Source organism: Salmo salar, chromosome ssa15, assembly GCF_905237065.1.
Source record: "Salmo salar chromosome ssa15, Ssal_v3.1, whole genome shotgun sequence".
NCBI classification, from domain to species: domain Eukaryota; kingdom Metazoa; phylum Chordata; class Actinopteri; order Salmoniformes; family Salmonidae; genus Salmo; species Salmo salar.
Window position 1 is genome coordinate 25,532,100 of NC_059456.1, and position 18,606 is coordinate 25,550,705.

The 18,606-nt window shown below is 44.6% G+C and overlaps 1 protein-coding gene across 17 annotated transcripts in view; it reads left to right on the forward strand.

Moving 5' to 3' along the window:
- The window catches only part of LOC106571124 (MAP/microtubule affinity-regulating kinase 3), a 107,009-nt gene that overhangs the window by 70,674 nt on the left and 17,729 nt on the right, over positions 1 to 18,606 (forward strand). For 11 of the 17 annotated variants that reach the window (XR_006759140.1, XM_014143816.2, XM_014143811.2 and 8 more), the window contains 7 exons: positions 413 to 478; positions 2,317 to 2,387; positions 3,919 to 3,975; positions 8,517 to 8,753; positions 10,359 to 10,499; positions 14,718 to 14,817; positions 16,319 to 16,431. Coding sequence is in view for 16 of the 17 variants with exons in the window: in XM_014143816.2 (XP_013999291.1) it covers positions 413 to 478; positions 2,317 to 2,387; positions 3,919 to 3,975; positions 8,517 to 8,753; positions 10,359 to 10,499; positions 14,718 to 14,817; positions 16,319 to 16,431 (785 nt within the window). In the remaining variant the exon portion in view is untranslated. The remainder of the gene's footprint in view (positions 1 to 412; positions 479 to 2,316; positions 2,388 to 3,918; positions 3,976 to 8,516; positions 8,754 to 10,358; positions 10,500 to 14,717; positions 14,818 to 16,318; positions 16,432 to 18,606) is intronic. The other 6 variants (XM_014143812.2, XM_014143829.2, XM_014143819.2 and 3 more) reach the window with 1 other exon arrangement.

The window sequence follows — 18,606 nt, forward strand, 5'->3', positions numbered from 1 at the left end:
TCTGGCCCTCAGGCCTGTCTGTCTCTGGCCCTCAGGCCTGTCTGTCTCTGGCCCTCAGGCCTGTCTGTCTCTCTGGCCCTCAGGCCTGTCTGTATGTCTCGCTGGCCCTCAGGCCTGTCTTTCTGTCTCTGGCCCTCAGGCCTGTCCGTCTGTCTCATGTGACTTCATCCTGGGAACAGAACAGCCAGCGCTACTGCATCTATACTGTCCTGAGGCAACCTGGCTAATATCAATTCAATTCATTGGCATAGAAAACATACTGTATATTTACGTTGCCAAAGCAAGTGAAATAGATAATAAACAAAAGTTAAATAACCTCTCTTTCTCTCTTTGCCTCTCTCTCTCTCTCTCTCTCTTCCCTTTTCTTTCTCTGCCCCTCTCCCTCTCTCTTTCCCTCTCTCTCCTTCCACAGTGAAACTGTTTGAGGTGATAGAGACTGAGAAGACTCTCTACCTGGTGATGGAATATGCCAGTGGAGGTAAGTTACTTAGTAATATGCCAGTGGAGGTAAGTTACTTAGGAATATGCCAGTGGAGGTAAGTTACTTAGTAATATGCCACTGGAGGTAAGTTACTTAGTAATATGCCAGTTGAGGTAAGTTACTTAGTAATATGCCAGTGGAGGTAAGTTACTTAGGAATATGCCAGTGGAGGTAAGTTACTTAGTAATATGCCAGTGGAGGTAAGTTACTTAGTAATATGCCAGTGGAGGTAAGTTACTTAGTAATATGCCAGTGGAGGTAAGTTACTTAGTAATATGCCAGTGGGGGTAAGTTACTTAGTAATATGCCAGTGGGGGTAAGTTACTTAGTATTATGCCAGTGGAGGTAAGTTACTTAGTAATATGCCAGTGGAGGTAAGTTACTTAGTAATATGCCAGTGGGGGTAAGTTACTTAGTAATATGCCAGTGGGGGTAAGTTACTTAGTAATATGCCAGTGGGGGTAAGTTACTTAGTAATATGCCAGTGGAGGTAAGTTACTTAGTAATATGCCAGTGGAGGTAAGTTACTTAGTAATATGCCAGTGGAGGTAAGTTACTTAGGAATATGCCAGTGGAGGTAAGTTACTTAGGAATATGCCAGTGGAGGTAAGTTACTTAGGAATATGCCAGTGGAGGTAAGTTACTTAGGAATATGCCAGTGGAGGTAAGTTACTTAGGAATATGCCAGTGGAGGTAAGTTACTTAGTAATATGCCAGTGGAGGTAAGTTACTTAGGAATATGCCAGTGGAGGTAAGTTACTTAGGAATATGCCAGTGGAGGTAAGTTACTTAGGAATATGCCAGTGGAGGTAAGTTACTTAGGAATATGCCAGTGGAGGTAAGTTACTTAGGAATATGCCAGTGGAGGTAAGTTACTTAGGAATATGCCAGTGGAGGTAAGTTACTTAGGAATATGCCAGTGGAGGTAAGTTACTTAGGAATATGCCAGTGGGGGTAAGTTACTTAGGAATATGCCAGTGGGGGTAAGTTACTTAGGAATATGCCAGTGGGGGTAAGTTACTTAGGAATATGCCAGTGGGGGTAAGTTACTTAGGAATATGCCAGTGGGGGTAAGTTACTTAGGAATATGCCAGTGGGGGTAAGTTACTTAGGAATATGCCAGTGGGGGTAAGTTACTTAGGAATATGCCAGTGGGGGTAAGTTACTTAGGAATATGAGGTACGGTAAATAGTGTAGTACAGAGTACACTATAATATTTATAATATGCTTTGAGAATAATGCATGAAAAGCTCCTGAATATTTAATGCAGGTATTATCATCCTGATTCTACCAGTGTAGCATGCCACCCTCCTCTTGAAGAGCTACCAGGTGCTATCTTGTACTAACGCACCTGCTTCAGGCACTCAAGGTCCTGATGAGTTGCATGTTTAGTAGAATCAGAGGGCAGGGCTGGAGCAAAAGCCAGCATAACCAGTAGCTCTCCAGGAGGAGGTTTGGTCTGCCTCCTGCTATTTATATAGTACTTTATAATAACGCATAATATTGCCTTACCTATGACAAATGAGGCTGCCTAACTAACAATTTATGCTTTCAGACATATGACTTTACATTTAATTTGGAGGACTGAGAGGAAGTTGTGGCATGTCTCCATTCAGTCAAAGTTGAACTTAAACTCTCTATCTCTCCCTCTCTCTCCCCCCTCTTTCTCTCTGTCCCTCTCCATCCATCCACCCTCTCTCTCTCCCTCTCTCTCCCTCTCTCTCCCTCTCTCGCTCTCTCTCTCTGTTTCGCTCCCCTTCTCTCTCTGTTTCGCTCCCCTTCTCTCTCTCTCGCTTTCCCTCCCTCTCGCCCCCCTTCCCCCTTTCTCCTTCCAGGGGAGGTCTTTGACTACCTCGTAGCACATGGGAGGATGAAGGAGAAGGAGGCCAGGGCTAAATTTAGACAGGTACCGCAGTGGACTGGATTTGGCCCCACACACACACGCACACACACACTAAGACACACCATGTTCAAAGACACCCTAGCTGGGTGTCACAGACACACACACAGACTTTCAAGCCAACCGACTTGGCAGGACTGAGCCCTGCGAGGGAAAAAACAATTCGCTTGGCCAACACTACCCTAAGACCTATATAGCCTACATAAGTTCTGCCAGTGGACGAGAGCTGCATTATCAACAACAGAGAAGGCAGCAAACGTAGAGCTCATTGGCCAGTGTTTCCAACTAAGACTGTCAAACGTAGAGCTCATTGACCAGTGTTTCCAACTAACACTGTCAAACGTAGAGCTCATTGGCCAGTGTTTCCAACTAACACTGTCAAACGTAGAGCTCATTGGCCAGTGTTTCCAACTAACACTGTCAAACGTAGAGCTCATTGGCCAGTGTTTCCAACTAACGCTGTCAAACGTAGAGCTCATTGGCCAGTGTTTCCAACTAACGCTGTCAAACGTAGAGCTCATTGGCCAGTGTTTCCAACTAACGCTGTCAAACGTAGAGCTCATTGGCCAGTGTTTCCAACTAACGCTGTCAAACGTAGAGCTCATTGGCCAGTGTTTCCAACTAACACTGTCAAACGTAGAGCCCATTGGCCAGTGTTTCCAACTAGCACTGTCAAACGTAGAGCTCATTGGCCAGTGTTTCCAACTAACGCTGTCAAACGTAGAGCTCATTGGCCAGTGTTTCCAACTAACACTGTCAAACGTAGAGCTCATTGGCCAGTGTTTACAACTAACACTGTCAAACGTAGAGCCCATTGGCCAGTGTTTCCAACTAGCACTGTCAAACGTAGAGCTCATTGGCCAGTGTTTCCAACTAACACTGTCAAACGTAGAGCTCATTGGCCAGTGTTTCCAACTAACTATGATACTAGATAAGAGGATATTTGCATAAGGAAAGGGGAGGTTATAACTTCACATTGACCACTAGGCCTATTATTAATTGAGAAAGAGGCAAAAATGACTGTCACCAAAACAAAGAATTAGGAGACTGCAAAAATGTATTACCCCATTTGATAGTTACTTTATAACTACAACAATAACAATCAATGTATGTTATTGACTGTAATCAGTGAATAGCTAATTCTGTTCCTATCAGCCCCTGCTTACCTAGATGGGAAATCCACCAGATCTGAGACACACACACACACACACACACACACACACACACACACACACACACACACACACACACACACTGTTCTAGCCCCAAGGACGTCCCTGTTGTCCAATCAATGGAGTTCTGAGAGGTGTAGGTGCTGCGGTTCGATGTTGTTAATCATCCACACACACACACACACAGAGACACACACACACTTTCTGATTCCCAAGCTCCTCTGCCATGTGTCAAACTCTGAAATGTCAAGGGCTGCCGTGTCTGTAGTTGTCTCTTGAAGAAGACCCTCTAAAACGTCACAGTACAACTGTCCAATAATATGTTATAACTTGTAATTGTATGGTTTTGGTCCATTCCTTTTCAGATTGTGTCAGCTGTACAGTACTGCCATCAGAAACACATCGTACACAGAGACCTGAAGGTAATGAAGGCTTTATGCACACACACACACACATACAGACACATACAGATGTAGGATCTTAATTTGAGCCAGTTTGCTATAGCAGGACAATGATCCAGCAGATTATAATGTGGATTATAATTAATGGACATGTTTTGTAAGGACTGATAACATTTTCTTAAGGGAAAATCAAGAAATGACAAACTTCAGAAGACTTCTTCACACTAGAACCACTAAATCAGTCATCATTTAGACGGCTCATTAATTACATTTTGAAAGTCATGCCCCTCTCACTCCAGACTTTTCCTAAATACGTCTATTTAACACACTGTTGTTGTTGTTACAATCATAATATCACGTACAGACCTGGTGTCATAGCGAGTTTTAGCAGGGCATGTCATTTTTTTGAATGGTTTTCCAGGGGAAAAATGACATGCCCTTATAAAATAGGGTTGCCCTTCCTTCTCACAGTTCCCAGTTTAGAATCAGCCCGAAAACTGCCTCGAAACTGAACCTATATTGGGGGAGAAAAGGGTCCACATGGATCTTTTCTAATTCTAATCTCCAAATGGTAAGTACCCTGTATCAGTCCACCGAATCCAAGCAGTCTTATCAGTCTACTTTGGCCTACTTGGAGAACACAGTGAGAGCGTACGTCATCTACAATGGTATTAAAACCAAGACGAACGGGATGCACATTCTGCGTTAGCGCTGCGACAAGATCTGAATGGATCATGTTTATTCTTCTGATTCTGAGCTCTCAGCCTGAAACTACATCTAAAAAGCCATAACGGTGTGCACTGAGCAGGTGCCCGCGCCTCCACCAAATGAAACAGTGAGACAGGAGAGCGGTAGGGACGACAACATTTGGGAAGAACAAGCTTGTGAACAATGCTACACCGATTATCAGCACAAAATGTCATCACTGAAGACAGCAGTCCCCACATCTCAAGCAGAAAACAACATGAGCAACGTTCTCACCAGCTTTCATTGTTTATGTGACATGGACCCGCTCCAACTGATGCCACTGCGTTTAGATGCACACCATGTAAGCACGAGTTGACAGTCATTTATTATTGTTTAATGCTGTCATATCGGCATTTAATATTCATTATTAATGCATTATTGCTTTTGTGATGATTTTCACAATTTATGAAGCACACTTGAAGCTCAGGATGTTTAGTCTACTGATGTTTTCATCAACTGACCGTGGCTCAGTTGGTAGAGCATGGTGTTTGCAACGCCAGCATGGTGTGTGCAACGCCAGGGTTGTGGGTTCGATTCCCACGGGGGGCCAGTACAAACAAAAAAAATGCATGAAATGTATGCATTCACTACTGTAAGTCGCTCTGGATAAGAGCGTCTGCTAAATGACTAAAATGTAAAAAAAAAAAAAAAATGTAACTGACCGTGTGTCTGGCTGACAGTGCAACTTTTTCTTATTTTTTCTTTTAAATGTACCTCCTTTTTCTCCCCAATTTCCTTGTATCCAATTGGTAGTTAGTCTTGTCTCATCACTGCAACTCCTGTACGGACTCAGGAGAGGCGAAGGTCGAGAGCCTTGCGTCCTCCGAAACACCACCCAACCAAGCTGCACTGCTTCTTGACACAATGCCCACTTAACCCAGAAGCCAGCCACACCAATGTGTCGGAGGAAACACCGTATACCTGGTGACCGTGTCAGCGTGCTTGCGCCCCGGCCCGTCACAGCGATGGGACAAGGACATCCCTGCCGGTCAAACCCTCCCCTAACCCGGACGACATTGGGCCAATTGTGCGCCGCCCCATGGGTCTCCCAGTCGCGGCTGGCTGCGACAGACCCTGGATTCGAACCAGGATCTCTAGTGGCACAGCCTTAGACCACTGCACCACTCGGGAGGCCTCCTGACCACGCGTCTGGCTGACTGGCCGCGCGTCTGGCTGACTGGCCGCGCGTCTGGCTGACTGGCCGCGCGTCTGGCTGACTGGCCGCGCGTCTGGCTGACTGTTTTATTTCGTCATTGTAAACAGAAGCTGTTTGAAGTCGGAAGTTTACATACACTTAGGTTGGAGTCATTAAAACTCGCTTTTCAACCACTCCACAAATGTCTTGTTAACAAACTATAGTTTTGGCAAGTCGATTAGGACATCTACTTTGTGCATGACACAAGTCATTTTTCCAACAATTGTTTACAGACAGATTATTTCACTTATAATTCACTGCATCACAATTCCAGTGGGTCAGAAGTTTACATACACTAAGTTCACTGTGCCTTTAAACAGTTTGGAAAAGTCCGGAAAATGATGTCATGGCTTTAGAAGCTTCTGATAGGCTAATTGACATAATTTGAGTCAATTGAAGGTGTACCTGTGGATGTATTTCAAGGCCTACCTTCAAACTCAGTGCCTCTTTGCTTGACATCTTGGGAAAATCTAAAGAAATCAACCAAGACCTCAGAAAATAAATGGTAGACCTCCACAAGACTGGTTCATCCTTGGGAGCAATTTCCAAACTCCTGAAGGTACCACACTCATCTGTACAAACAATAGTACGCAAGTATAAACACCATGGGACAACGCAGCCGTCATACCGCTCAGGAAGGAGACACATTCTGTCTCCTAGAGATTAACATACTTTGTTGCGAAAAGTGCCAATCAATCCCAGAACAACAGCAAAGAACCTTGTGAAGATGCTGGAGGAAACGGGTACAAAAGTATCTATATCCACTGTAAAACGAGTCCTATATTGACAAAACCTGAAAAGCCGCTCAGCAAGGAAGAAGCCACTGCTCCAAAACCGCCATAAAAAAGCCAGACTACAGTTTGCAACTGCACATGTGGACAAAGATCGTACTTTCTGGAGAAATGTCCTCTGGTCTGATGAAACAAAAATAGAACTGTTTGGCCTTAATGACCATCGTTATGTTTGGAGGAAAAAGGGGGAGGGTTGAAAGCCGAAGAACACCATCCCAACCATGAAGCACGGGGGTGGCAGCATCATGTTGTGTCGGTGCTCTGCTGCAGGAGGGACTGGTGCATTTCACAAAATAGAAAATTATGTGGATATATTGAAGCAACATCTCAAGACATCAGTCAAGAAGTTAAAGCTTGGTTGCAAATGGGTCTTCCAAATGGACAATGACCCCAAGCATACTTCCAAAGTTGTGGCAAAATGTCTTAAGGACAACAAAGTCAAGGTATTGGAGTGGCCATCACAAAGCCCTGACCTCAACCCTATAGAACATTTGTGGGCAGAACTGAAGAAGCGTGTGTGAGCAAGGAGGCCTACAAACCTGACTGTTACAGCAGCTCTGTCAGGAGGAATGGGCCAAAATTCACCCTACTTATTGTGGGAAGCTTGTGGAAGGCTACCTGAAACGTTTGACCCAAGTTAAACAATTTAAAGGCAACGCTACCAAATACTAATTGAGTGTATGTACACTTCTGACCCACTGGGAATGTGATGAAAGGAATAAAAGCTGAAATAAATCATTCTCTCTACTATTATTCTGACATTTCACATTCTTACAATAAAGTGGTGATCCTAACTGACCTAAGACAGGGATTTTTACTAGGCTTAAATGTCAGGAATTGTGAAAAACTGAGTTTAAATGTATTTGGTTAAGGTGTACGTAAACTTCCCACTTCAACTGTTTATATGTAGATATTTTTTTTTGCAGTCAGAATGAGGGGGGGGGGGGGCTTTGAGGCCCAGCGGTTCCAGTGTCAAATACACTGCAAGTTTTACATAGGAAAGTTGTCCTGCAACAGGGTGATCAAATTAAGATCCTACACCTGCACACATACACGTACCCTGGCACACACACACGTACCATGACACACACACACACACACTCCTCCACAGCCCTGGGAGAAACACTGTTCATAATCACCTCCTACTCCTCTAGCAGGGGTCTCATGGGATGTTGTGTTACCATCCCCCAGAGATGTGTGCTTTGTGACACAGTGTAGTAGTCTACAGGGCATTACATGCTCTGTTTCCGCCATGAGACATCCTACATTATGCACGAGAGAGAGGGTGAGTAATAGAGGGAGAGAAAGTGGGAGGGAGGAACAGAAAGAGATGGATAGAGAAACAGGGAGATGGAGAGAGTGGTGGAAACAGGAAGGAAGAAAGATGTCTGATGCTACGTGTGGGGCACAGAGTTGGCATCTTGCTCTCATTCTCATCCTCTGCACCTCATTCGCTTCTTTGTCTTCCTCCGCTCTTCCCCATCTCTCTCCTCTCTTCGTATCTCTCTCTTTCCCCTGATAGCTCTATTCATTATAGTTCTATCTGCAGTATTCAGGACTGTAGAGTTATTTAATAAGGGAGTCTGACAACGTTACTGCCGGTGAAATGTTCAATGTTTACTTCTCCATTAGCAATCTCATACATAGTACATCTTGTGTCACAATGAATGATGTTCCCACATATAGTTCACTAGTTCCAGTGTAACATCCACCCATCTACATCCCCGTTCTTTAATTTGAAAATGACAACTATGTTTCACATCACTGAATACATGCCACACACAAACACACCCACTTCCACCCCTACTCACCCCCCTCCCCCCAACCAGGCTGAGAACTTACTCCTGGACGCCGACATGAACATCAAGATTGCCGACTTTGGCTTCAGTAATGAGTTTGTCATGGGAAGTAAGCTGGACACGTTCTGCGGCTCTCCTCCCTACGCCGCCCCAGAGCTTTTCCAGGGGAAGAAGTACGACGGACCAGAGGTGGACGTCTGGAGCCTGGGGGTCATCCTGTACACGCTGGTGTCAGGGTCGCTGCCCTTCGACGGTCAGAACCTCAAGGTGTGTGTATATGTGTGAGTGTATTAACTTTTAACCCTGGCCTCCACTCTATGTCCCAATTCTTTCTACCCTTCTGTTATAAATGTGCAAATGCTTTAAAAGGAAAGCAGTGTTGTTAGAATGGGGCTAACTCCATCTAACCGCTGCTTACCATGTTTACTGCACGGGGGAGAGGGCATGTTTACTGCACGGGGGAGAGGGCATGCTTACTGCACGGGGGAGAGGGCATGCTTACTGCACGGGGGAGAGGGCATGCTTACTGCACGGGGGAGAGGGCATGCTTACTGCACGGGGGAGAGGGCATGCTTACTGCACGGGGAAGAGGGCATGCTTACTGCACGGGGAAGAGGGCATGCTTACTGCACGGGGAAGAGGGCATGCTTACTGCACGGGGAAGTGCTTACTGCACGGGGAAGGGGGCGTGCTTACCATGCTTATTGCATGGGGAAGAGGGCATTCATATCATGCTTACCATGCTTACTGCATAGGGAAGAGGGCATGCTTACTGCACGGGGAAGTGCTTACTGCACGGGGAAGAGGGCATGCTTACTGCACGGGGAAGAGGGCATGCTTACTGCACGGGGAAGAGGGCATGCATATCATGCTTACCATGCTTACTGTATGGGGAAGAGGGCATGATTGCACACTTTGGGAGAAAGGTAGAGAATTGGGACGCAGGGTCTGCCTTTGTCAGTGGCGGTTTGTGCCATTCAAGATTAGGGAGGACACATGTTTTTATGAGCTTGGCCTTATGGGGTTAAATGCCAAAGACACGTTTTGATTGGATGCAGTCAGTTGATCCATTTACTTAACTTCTGTTGCAGCATATTGCAGGGCTCCCCAACTGTATATTGCAGGGCTCCCAACTGTATATTGCAGGGCTCCCCAACTGAATATTGCAGGGCTCCCCAACTGTATATTGCAGGGCTCCCAACTGTATATTGCAGGGCTCCCAACTGTATATTGCAGGGCTCCCCAACTGTATATTGCAGGGCTCCCCAACTGTATATTGCAGGGCTCCCCAACTGTATATTGCAGGGCTCCCCAACTGTATATTGCAGGGCTCCCCAACTGTATATTGCAGGGCTCCCCAACTGTATATTGCAGGGCTCCCAACTTGCGGTCAATTTGCAGTCTACAAATGATTTGTAATGATGTTCCGGCTCCCCGACTATCCGCTCAAGAAAAAATTGTCCCGCTGCTGAATCTTAGTTTATGATCCCTGGGATATTGGATGACTGTAATTCATATTCCATTCACCCAGTTCAACGTAACTTCAATAGGTTTAGGTTACTACATGATACTCTAATGTTCTCTATACCCATCATGAGGTTGCTACAACATAGCCTATGAATGAAAGTTTACAACGTCGGTGCACACAGGTCGAGAGACAAATTGTAGTAATCAAGGTGACAGACAGTGACACATTCAATACCTCATTGCACACTCTTTCCTGCATCTGAGGGCGTAAGAGCGGGTTTTGGGGTAGCTGATTAATTGGGGGGGAGACCTTATCCCCTTCTGCATGTCCACCAACTGACCCTAACCCCTGACCCTTAACCCATGACCCTACCTTTAACCTCTCCTCTCTATCTCCCCCTATAGGAGCTGAGAGAGCGTGTTTTAAGGGGTAAATACCGTATCCCTTTCTACATGTCCACCGACTGTGAAAACCTCCTCAAGCGTTTCCTGGTGCTCAACCCAGCCAAGCGCGGTACACTTGAGGTGAGGGAGGAAGGCCAAAATGTAAATATGTCTTACGCTTATTACTTTACATTTTTCCTCCTTTACGTCCACCCCTCTCACACAGACTCCTTCCTCCTTTACGTCCACCCCTCTCACACAGACTCCTTCCTCCTTTACGTCCACCCCTCTCACACAGACTCCTTCCTCCTTTACGTCCACCCCTCTCACACAGACTCCTTCCTCCTTTACGTCCACCCCTCTCACACAGACTCCTTCCTCCTTTACGTCCACCCCTCTCACACAGACTCCTTCCTCCTTTACGTCCACCCTTCTCACACAGACTCCTTCCTCCTTTACGTCCACCCCTCTCACACAGACTCCTTCCTCCTTTACGTCCACCCCTCTCACACAGACTCCTTCCTCCTTTACGTCCACCCCTCTCACACAGACTCCTTCCTCCTTTACGTCACTCCTGCCTGGATTCTACCTGTGTGGAGATGCAGGGTTTGAAAACTGCACCTGAATGTGGTCACACACACGCATGCAAACATGCGCACACACACACACATGCGCGCACACACAAACACACACACATGCGCACACACACACACACACACACACACACACACACACACACACACACACACACACTCACACACACACACCTCTTCCAACTGCTAAAGTAGATTTCCCTCTGCTAGATGCACATGCACTTATGCGCGCACATACGCACATACACACAGAACCCCCCCCACACACACACACACACACAGGCACATACACAGAAACACACAGCATTCTTTGTGTGTGCTTTTGTGTACATTGATCTAATCAAATCACATTTTTATTTGTTACATGCTTGGTAAACAACAGGTATAGACTAACAGTGAAATGCTTACTGACGGGCCCTTCCCAACAATGTAGAGGAATAAATACACAATGAATAACGATAGCTTGTCTATATGCATGGGGTACCAGTACCGAGTCCATGTGCAGGGGTACGAGGTGATTTGAGGTAGATATGTGCATATAGGTAGGGACAAAGTTACTAGGCAACAGGATAGATAATAAACAGTAGCAGCAGCGTACTGTATGTGGTGAGTCAAAAGAGTTGGTGCAAAAAGGGGTCAATGCAGATAGTTAAATAGTTAACCAATAGCTACCTGGACTAAATATTTATCAGTCTTATGGCTTGGGGGTAGAAGCTGTTCAGGTTCCTGTTGGTTCTATCAGGAACAGCACACTGCTTGCTGTGCTGTAGCAGAGAGAGTAGTCTATGAGTTGACTGGAGTGGCTGGAGTATTTGACCATTTTTAGGGCCTTCCTCTGACACCACCTGGTATAGAGGTCCAGGAAGGCAGGGAGCTCGGCCCCAGTGATGTACTGGGCCGTACACACTATCCTCTGTAGCGCCTTGTGGTTGGATGCCGAGCAGTTGCCATACCAAGCGTTGATGCAGTCAGTGAAGATGCTCCCAATGGTGCAGCTGTAGAAGGTTTTGAGGATCTGAGGCCCCATGCCAAATCTATTCAGCCTCCTGAGGGGGAAGAGACGTAGTCGTGCCTTCTTTACATCTGTTTTGGTGTGTGTGTGTAGACCATGTTAATTCCTTAGTGATGTGGACACCGAGGAACTTGAAGCTCTCGACCCACTCCACCCCAGCCCTGCGGATGGGGGAGTGCTCTGCCCTCAGTTTCCTGTAGTCCACCATCAGCTCCTTTGTGTTGCTCATGTTGAGGGAGATCAGTGACTAGTCCATTTAGCACCACATCACCCAAAACAGAGAGAAAAATAGAAGTGTTTGTGTCCCAAATGGCGCCCTGTTCCTTTTCTAGTATCTGTGGTACACAAAGACTAATGAGAAACACCACGGCTAAGCACAGCTAAAGCCAGTGTGTGTCTTTCTCCCCTAAGCACTTCACCCAACTGGCAAGGTGTTTGGATACCAAGGGCTACAGTGGCTAAGCATCATGGGAACACGAACACACATGCTCCTACACTTATCCAACCACCTAGAACCCTCCACTTATCCAACCACCTCGTACCCTCCACTTATCCAACCACCTCGTACCCTCCACTTATCCAACCACCTCGTACCCTCCACTTATCCAACCACCTCGTACCCTCCACTTATCCAACCACCTCGTACCCTCCACTTATCCAACCACCTCGTACCCTCCACTTATCCAACCACCTCGTACCCTCCACTTATCCAACCACCTCGTACCCTCCACTTATCCAACCACCTCGTACCCTCCACTTATCCAACCACATCGTACCCTCCACTTATCCAACCACCTCGTACCCTCCACTTATCCCACCACATCGTACCCTCCACTTATCCAACCACCTCGTACCCTTTCCAGTCCATCTCTGCACCGTCACTGCCCTCCAGGTTTGGGCTCAATGCCATTTCAAGTCAGTCGACTTACAGTGCCTTCAAAAAGTATTCAGATCCCTTACATTTCGTTACTACAGCCTTAAAATGGATTTCCCTCATCAATCTACACACTATACCCCTTAATGACAAAGCGAAAACAGGTTTTTAGAAATTCTTGCAGATGTATTAAAAATAAAAAACTGAACTTATTTACATAAGTATTCAGACTCTTTGCTATGAGACTTGAAATTGAGGTCAGGTGTATCCTGTTAACATTGATCATCCTTGAGATGTTTCTACAACTTGATTGGAGTCCACCTGTGGTAAATTCAATTGATTGGACATGATTTGGAAAGGCACACACCTGTCTATGTAAGGTCCCACAGTTGACAGTGCATGTCAGAGAAAAAAACAATCCATGAGGTCGAAGGAATTGTCCGTAGAGCTCATAGACAGGATTGGGCACAGACCTGGGGAAGGGTACCAAAAAGAATTCTGCAGCATTGAAGGTCCCCAAGAACACAGTGGCCTCCATCATTCTTAAGTGGAAGAAGTTTGGAACCACCAAGACTCTTCCTAGAGCTGGCTGCCTGGCCAAACTGAGCAATCAGGGGAGAAGGGCCTGTTCAGGGAGGTGACCAAGAACCCGATGGTCACTCTGACAGAGCTCCAGAGTTCCTCTGTGGTGATGGGAGAACCTTTAAGAAGAACAACCATATCTGCAGCACTCCACCAATCAGCCTTTATGGTAGAATGGCCTGACGAAAGCCACTCCTCAGTAAAAGGCACATGACAGCCCGCTTGGAGTTTGCCGAAAGGCACCGCAAGATTCTCTGGTCTGATGAAACCAAGATTGAACTCTTTGGCCTGAATGCCAAGCATCACCTCTGGAAGAAACCTGGCACCATCCCTACGGTGAAGCATGGTGGTGGCAGCATCATGCTGTGGGGATCTTTTTCATTGGCAGGGACTGGGAGACTAGTAAGGATCGAGGGAAAGATGGACGGAGCAAAGTACAGAGAGATCCTTGATGAAAACCTGCTCCACAGCGCTCAGGACCTCAGACTGGGGTGAAGGTTCACCTTCCAATGGGACAAAGACCCTAAGCACACAGCCAAGACAATGCAGGAATGGCTTTGGGGCAAGTCTCTGAATGTCCTTGAGTGGCCTAGCCAGAGCCCGGACTTGAACCCGATCGAAGATCTCTGGAGAGACCTGAAAATAGCTGTGCAGCGATGCTCCCGATCCAACCCGACAGAGCTTGAGAGGAACTGCAGAGAGGAATGGGAGAAACTCCACAAATACAGATGTGCCAAGCTTGTAGCATCATACCCAAGAAGACTCTGGACTGTAGTCGCTGCCAAAGGTGCTTCAACAAAGTCCTGAGTAAAGTGTCTAAATGTGATATTTCTGTTTTAGTTTTTTTATACATTTGCAAAATGTTCTAAAAACCTGTTGTTGCCTCGTCATTATGGGGTATTGTGTGTAGATTGATGAGGAAAAAAAAGATTGAATCCATTAACGTAACAAAATGTGGAAAAAGTCAAGGGGTCTTAATACTGTATAGCCTAGGTTGACATATATTATATAAATCTATAGCCTTCGTTGACATATATTATATGAATATATAGCCTAGATTGACATATATTATATGAATATATAGCCTAGATTGACATATATTATATAAATATGTAGCCTAGATTGACATATATTATATAAATATGTAGCCTTCGTTGACATATTGCTTATATGGTTCCTATCCAATCCTTTAATCCTATACAGATTCGAACTTCATAGGCGCTGGGGCATGGGGTTAATTTGACATTTTTGCATCTCTGTTATCAAATTGGGCCTGTAGAGTGGAAATTATAACGTGTGTTTGTCCTTCTCCCTCCTAGCAAATCATGAAGGACCGGTGGATAAATGCGGGCTGTGAGGAGGATGAGATGAAGCCCTTCGTGGAACCAGAAACGGACATCACGGACCAGAAGAGAATAGGTACACTGACTCAAGCACTCCTCTGTGTACCAGCCACTCCTATTTCTCTCCCTAACCCTTCAATGATCTGAACGGTTTGGATAGGTGTAAATAAACAGTGTAGTGGTGGAGCTTCCACCTTATTGGTTTGCAAACATCAACAGGAAGAGTTAAGGAGCGAATCAGGGACCATCTTTACATATGTACAGTGTATCCATACTTATGAATATAGATAATGACTTTATTTAAATCAGGAATGGGCAGCCTCCTCATGGAGAGTTGCTGAATATACAGGCTTTTGTCCCAGCCCTGCTCTAACACAACTGATTCTACTAGTCAAGGTCCTGAGGAGACGCTGATTAGTAGAATGTGGTGTGTTAAAGGTGGGCTGGAGCAAAAGCCTGCACGTCCACTAGCTCTTCAGGAGGAAGGTTGGTTAATGCTAAAATAATTAAAAAAAAACTGAAAATCAGAACTGAGACATACTAGATGGAATAGTTACACTTTGACCCAGAAGGTACATGAATCAAAGCAAATCAAATGTTATTGGTCACGTACACATAGTTAGCGGATGTTATTACGAGTGTAGCGAAATTCTTGTAAATGAAGATATACTTCACTTAGAACAGATGTGGTTCCATAGGTAGTATTCTCAATGCGTAACTATCAGATGACGAACTGCCTACTGCAGCTGTATCATCAGTTTCTAGGAACTCTTATTTGTTGGTTGGTTGCAGGAGGAAGTAGATAGGTTGGCACATGTATTAGGGGGAGCCCCCCTGTGTTGCGGGCTAGCCTGGCATGCTGTGGCAGAGCTGGGTTGTTTTCAGACACCCACGGCCTAGGGTGTCTACACTCAGACACGAACACAGTCATTAAAAAGCACACTTGACCACGCATTGACACAAGCACACTCCGTAACACACAGTCATTAAAATGTACGTGTGCATGCACACACACACACACACACTCACAGATCCAGGAGTCGATACAGTCTGGCAGGCCTTGTTGTTTCCACTCGCACCCCGCTCCCCCTTACCCCATACCTGTTGATGCCAGCATTGATCTGCAACTACCATGCCCTCACTCAGCACTGATGATAGAGAGAATGAGTTGTTGTTTCACCAGCCATCAGTGCTCTCTCTCTGTGTGTGTCTCTGATGTATGCAGGAGTATGTTGTTGCTGTACATCCAATTTCCCCGTGTGGGATTAATTAAGTTCATTAAATTCAATTCAAACACATTGCCCTCACGGCCTAGTATTTTGGTTCCAAATAGGAAATGGGGATATATGTTCACACAGTCCCAGCCAATGGTGGTTGTTTTTTTCTTGCATGTTTTTCTTTTAAATTATTGGTTATAAACCACAAGGGAGAGACAGGAAAGTTGAAAGAGGGTTTGTGTCAAAAGGGTATGGGCTGGATTCGAAGGCAGCATCCCTAACCGCTAGACCACCCCAGGCTGCAGCCTATTGGGTGTCTAATGCTAACAGCTGTCCTATGCCACTCCTGTTCTCCTGCAGACATCATGGTGGGGATGGGCTACACTCGGGAGGAGGTGACTGAGTCTCTAACTAGGATGAAGTACGATGAGATCACCGCCACCTACCTGCTACTGGGCAGGAAGTCCACAGAGGTAAGGACAGACCTGGCCATAGATTACCATGTTCGAAAGTGCTGGCTCTAGCATGTATTAGTTCTTGTTCTTGGTTTCTGTCTGACATTGGTTTCTGTCTGGCAAGTGCAATTAAATGCAAAATACTGTACCTGAAGTGATTGCCTGTTTGGGTGATGCCGTCACTTTTTTTGCACTTTCAAAATGTGTCTTTTTCTTTTAAGGTCTACTTTTTTTTAAATAAAATAAATATATATATGTTATTAACCCATCCTCTTCTGAGGACACAAATATATGTATCTGTTTTTACAGATTTTTTTCTGCATATACATACATTTTACACATCACACTTTACATCACATAACAATAATACATTACCGAACATGAGCTCTTAATCCCACCCCTCAACCACCCTCAGCCCATCCTTCCTATTCCTACCACCCTCCTTTGGTTTCCATGTGCAGTATATTTTTTTTATTGTGCTGTGATGTTTTACTTTAATTTTGAACCTTTCTAATCGTATATTATCCACAGATTGTGAGCTAAAGATGATAAACCTTTCCTACGAGTATTATTACATTATAGATTGATTGACTATGGCTTTCCAAATCGCCAAACACTGCTATTTGTGAGGAGACATCCTTGTTTTTCTCCTCTTAACAGCTCAATACTTTTTGAGTAGTAACCATTATTTACTATTTTACACCTGGGATTGCTGTACATAACTTTAACCCATTGTATAAGAGATTCACCAAAATTAAAGTAGTCCAGGCATTTATGTATAAATTCTAGTCATACTTTATTATTTATTTGGGGCAGCAGCGTAGCCTAGTGGTTAGAGCGTTGGACTAGTAACCGAAAGGTTGCAAGATCAAATCCCCAAGCTGACAAGGTACAAATCTGTCGTTCAAGGCAGTTAACCCACTGTTCCTAGGCCTTCATTGAAAATAAGAACTTGTTCTTAACTGACTTGCCTAGTTAAATAAAGGTAAATATCAAACATCTTTTCAAAATCTGCTATGAAGACAAGGTATCTTATGTTTCATTATATCGTTCATATCATCCATGTAAAAAGTCTGTCTGATCAGGATTAACAATATCTGGTAAAACCTTTTTATTCTATTTTTTATTTTATTCTTTTTATTCATTTCACCAGGATTTTCTGAAGGCCTCTTACACATTTCACCAGGATCTTCTGGAGGCCTCTTACACTTGGTGAAATGTGTAAGAGGCCTACAGTTTTTTAAACGGACTGGATCATTATATTTACCACCTGGGTCCTGTTTCAGTAGTAATGAAATCAGACCCTCTTGAGTACCTGAAAGTCTACCATTTTTATAGGAGTAGTTTAAACATGCTAAAATGTTATCTTTGAGTACAAAAGGTCTGATATACCTCTACTGGTATATCATCAAGTCCTGGTGTTTTTACACACTGAAAGGATTTAATTTTCTCGAAGTTCCTCCTATGTAAGTTGGCCTTCACACAGGTCTTTCAGTACATTTGTTAATTTTACATTATTATTATTATTATTATTATTATTATTATTAGGGAAGAAATCCGTACAGTTAACCTCATTCAGTGGAGATGGAGACTGAAAATAAAACATATGCTTAAAATATAATTTAGTGAATGATGGATGAATCCATTTGTAACTAGTTTCTGTAAATTATATTTGGTAGCATTCCTATGTTGAAGATTCAAGAAAAATGTAGTGCATTTTTCAACATTCTCCATCCAACACAAAATGGGTGTTTCTCAATATGCATACTACCGCATTTTGAGCACGCAAACTGGAGCACACAATGGTCGGAGTATGGAACACGTACTCTGTACACATTTCGAAGCATGCATCAATGCAAGCTTCAACTAAATTCCCAGGATTGTTGATGTAATATGACACAACCATGTAAAACATGATGAAAAATCTCTTAAACGATGGCGGACGGTTTTTGTGCTGAAGCAAGAGGAAATAAACTCTGACTTCGGAATGAACTGTTGCCCATTCACATCTCATATGTTGCCTGACTAGAATATTTCATCTTGATATAGTAATAAATACATACTATGTTAATTTTGGCATATCTACCTGCCTATAATACCCACTGTAGTGTGCGTAGAGCGCAGGCTAACTGACAAAGAATTGGTAGCTAGCTAGCTAGCCATAAAGAGTTCGTAGCTAACCTTTGGCCTATC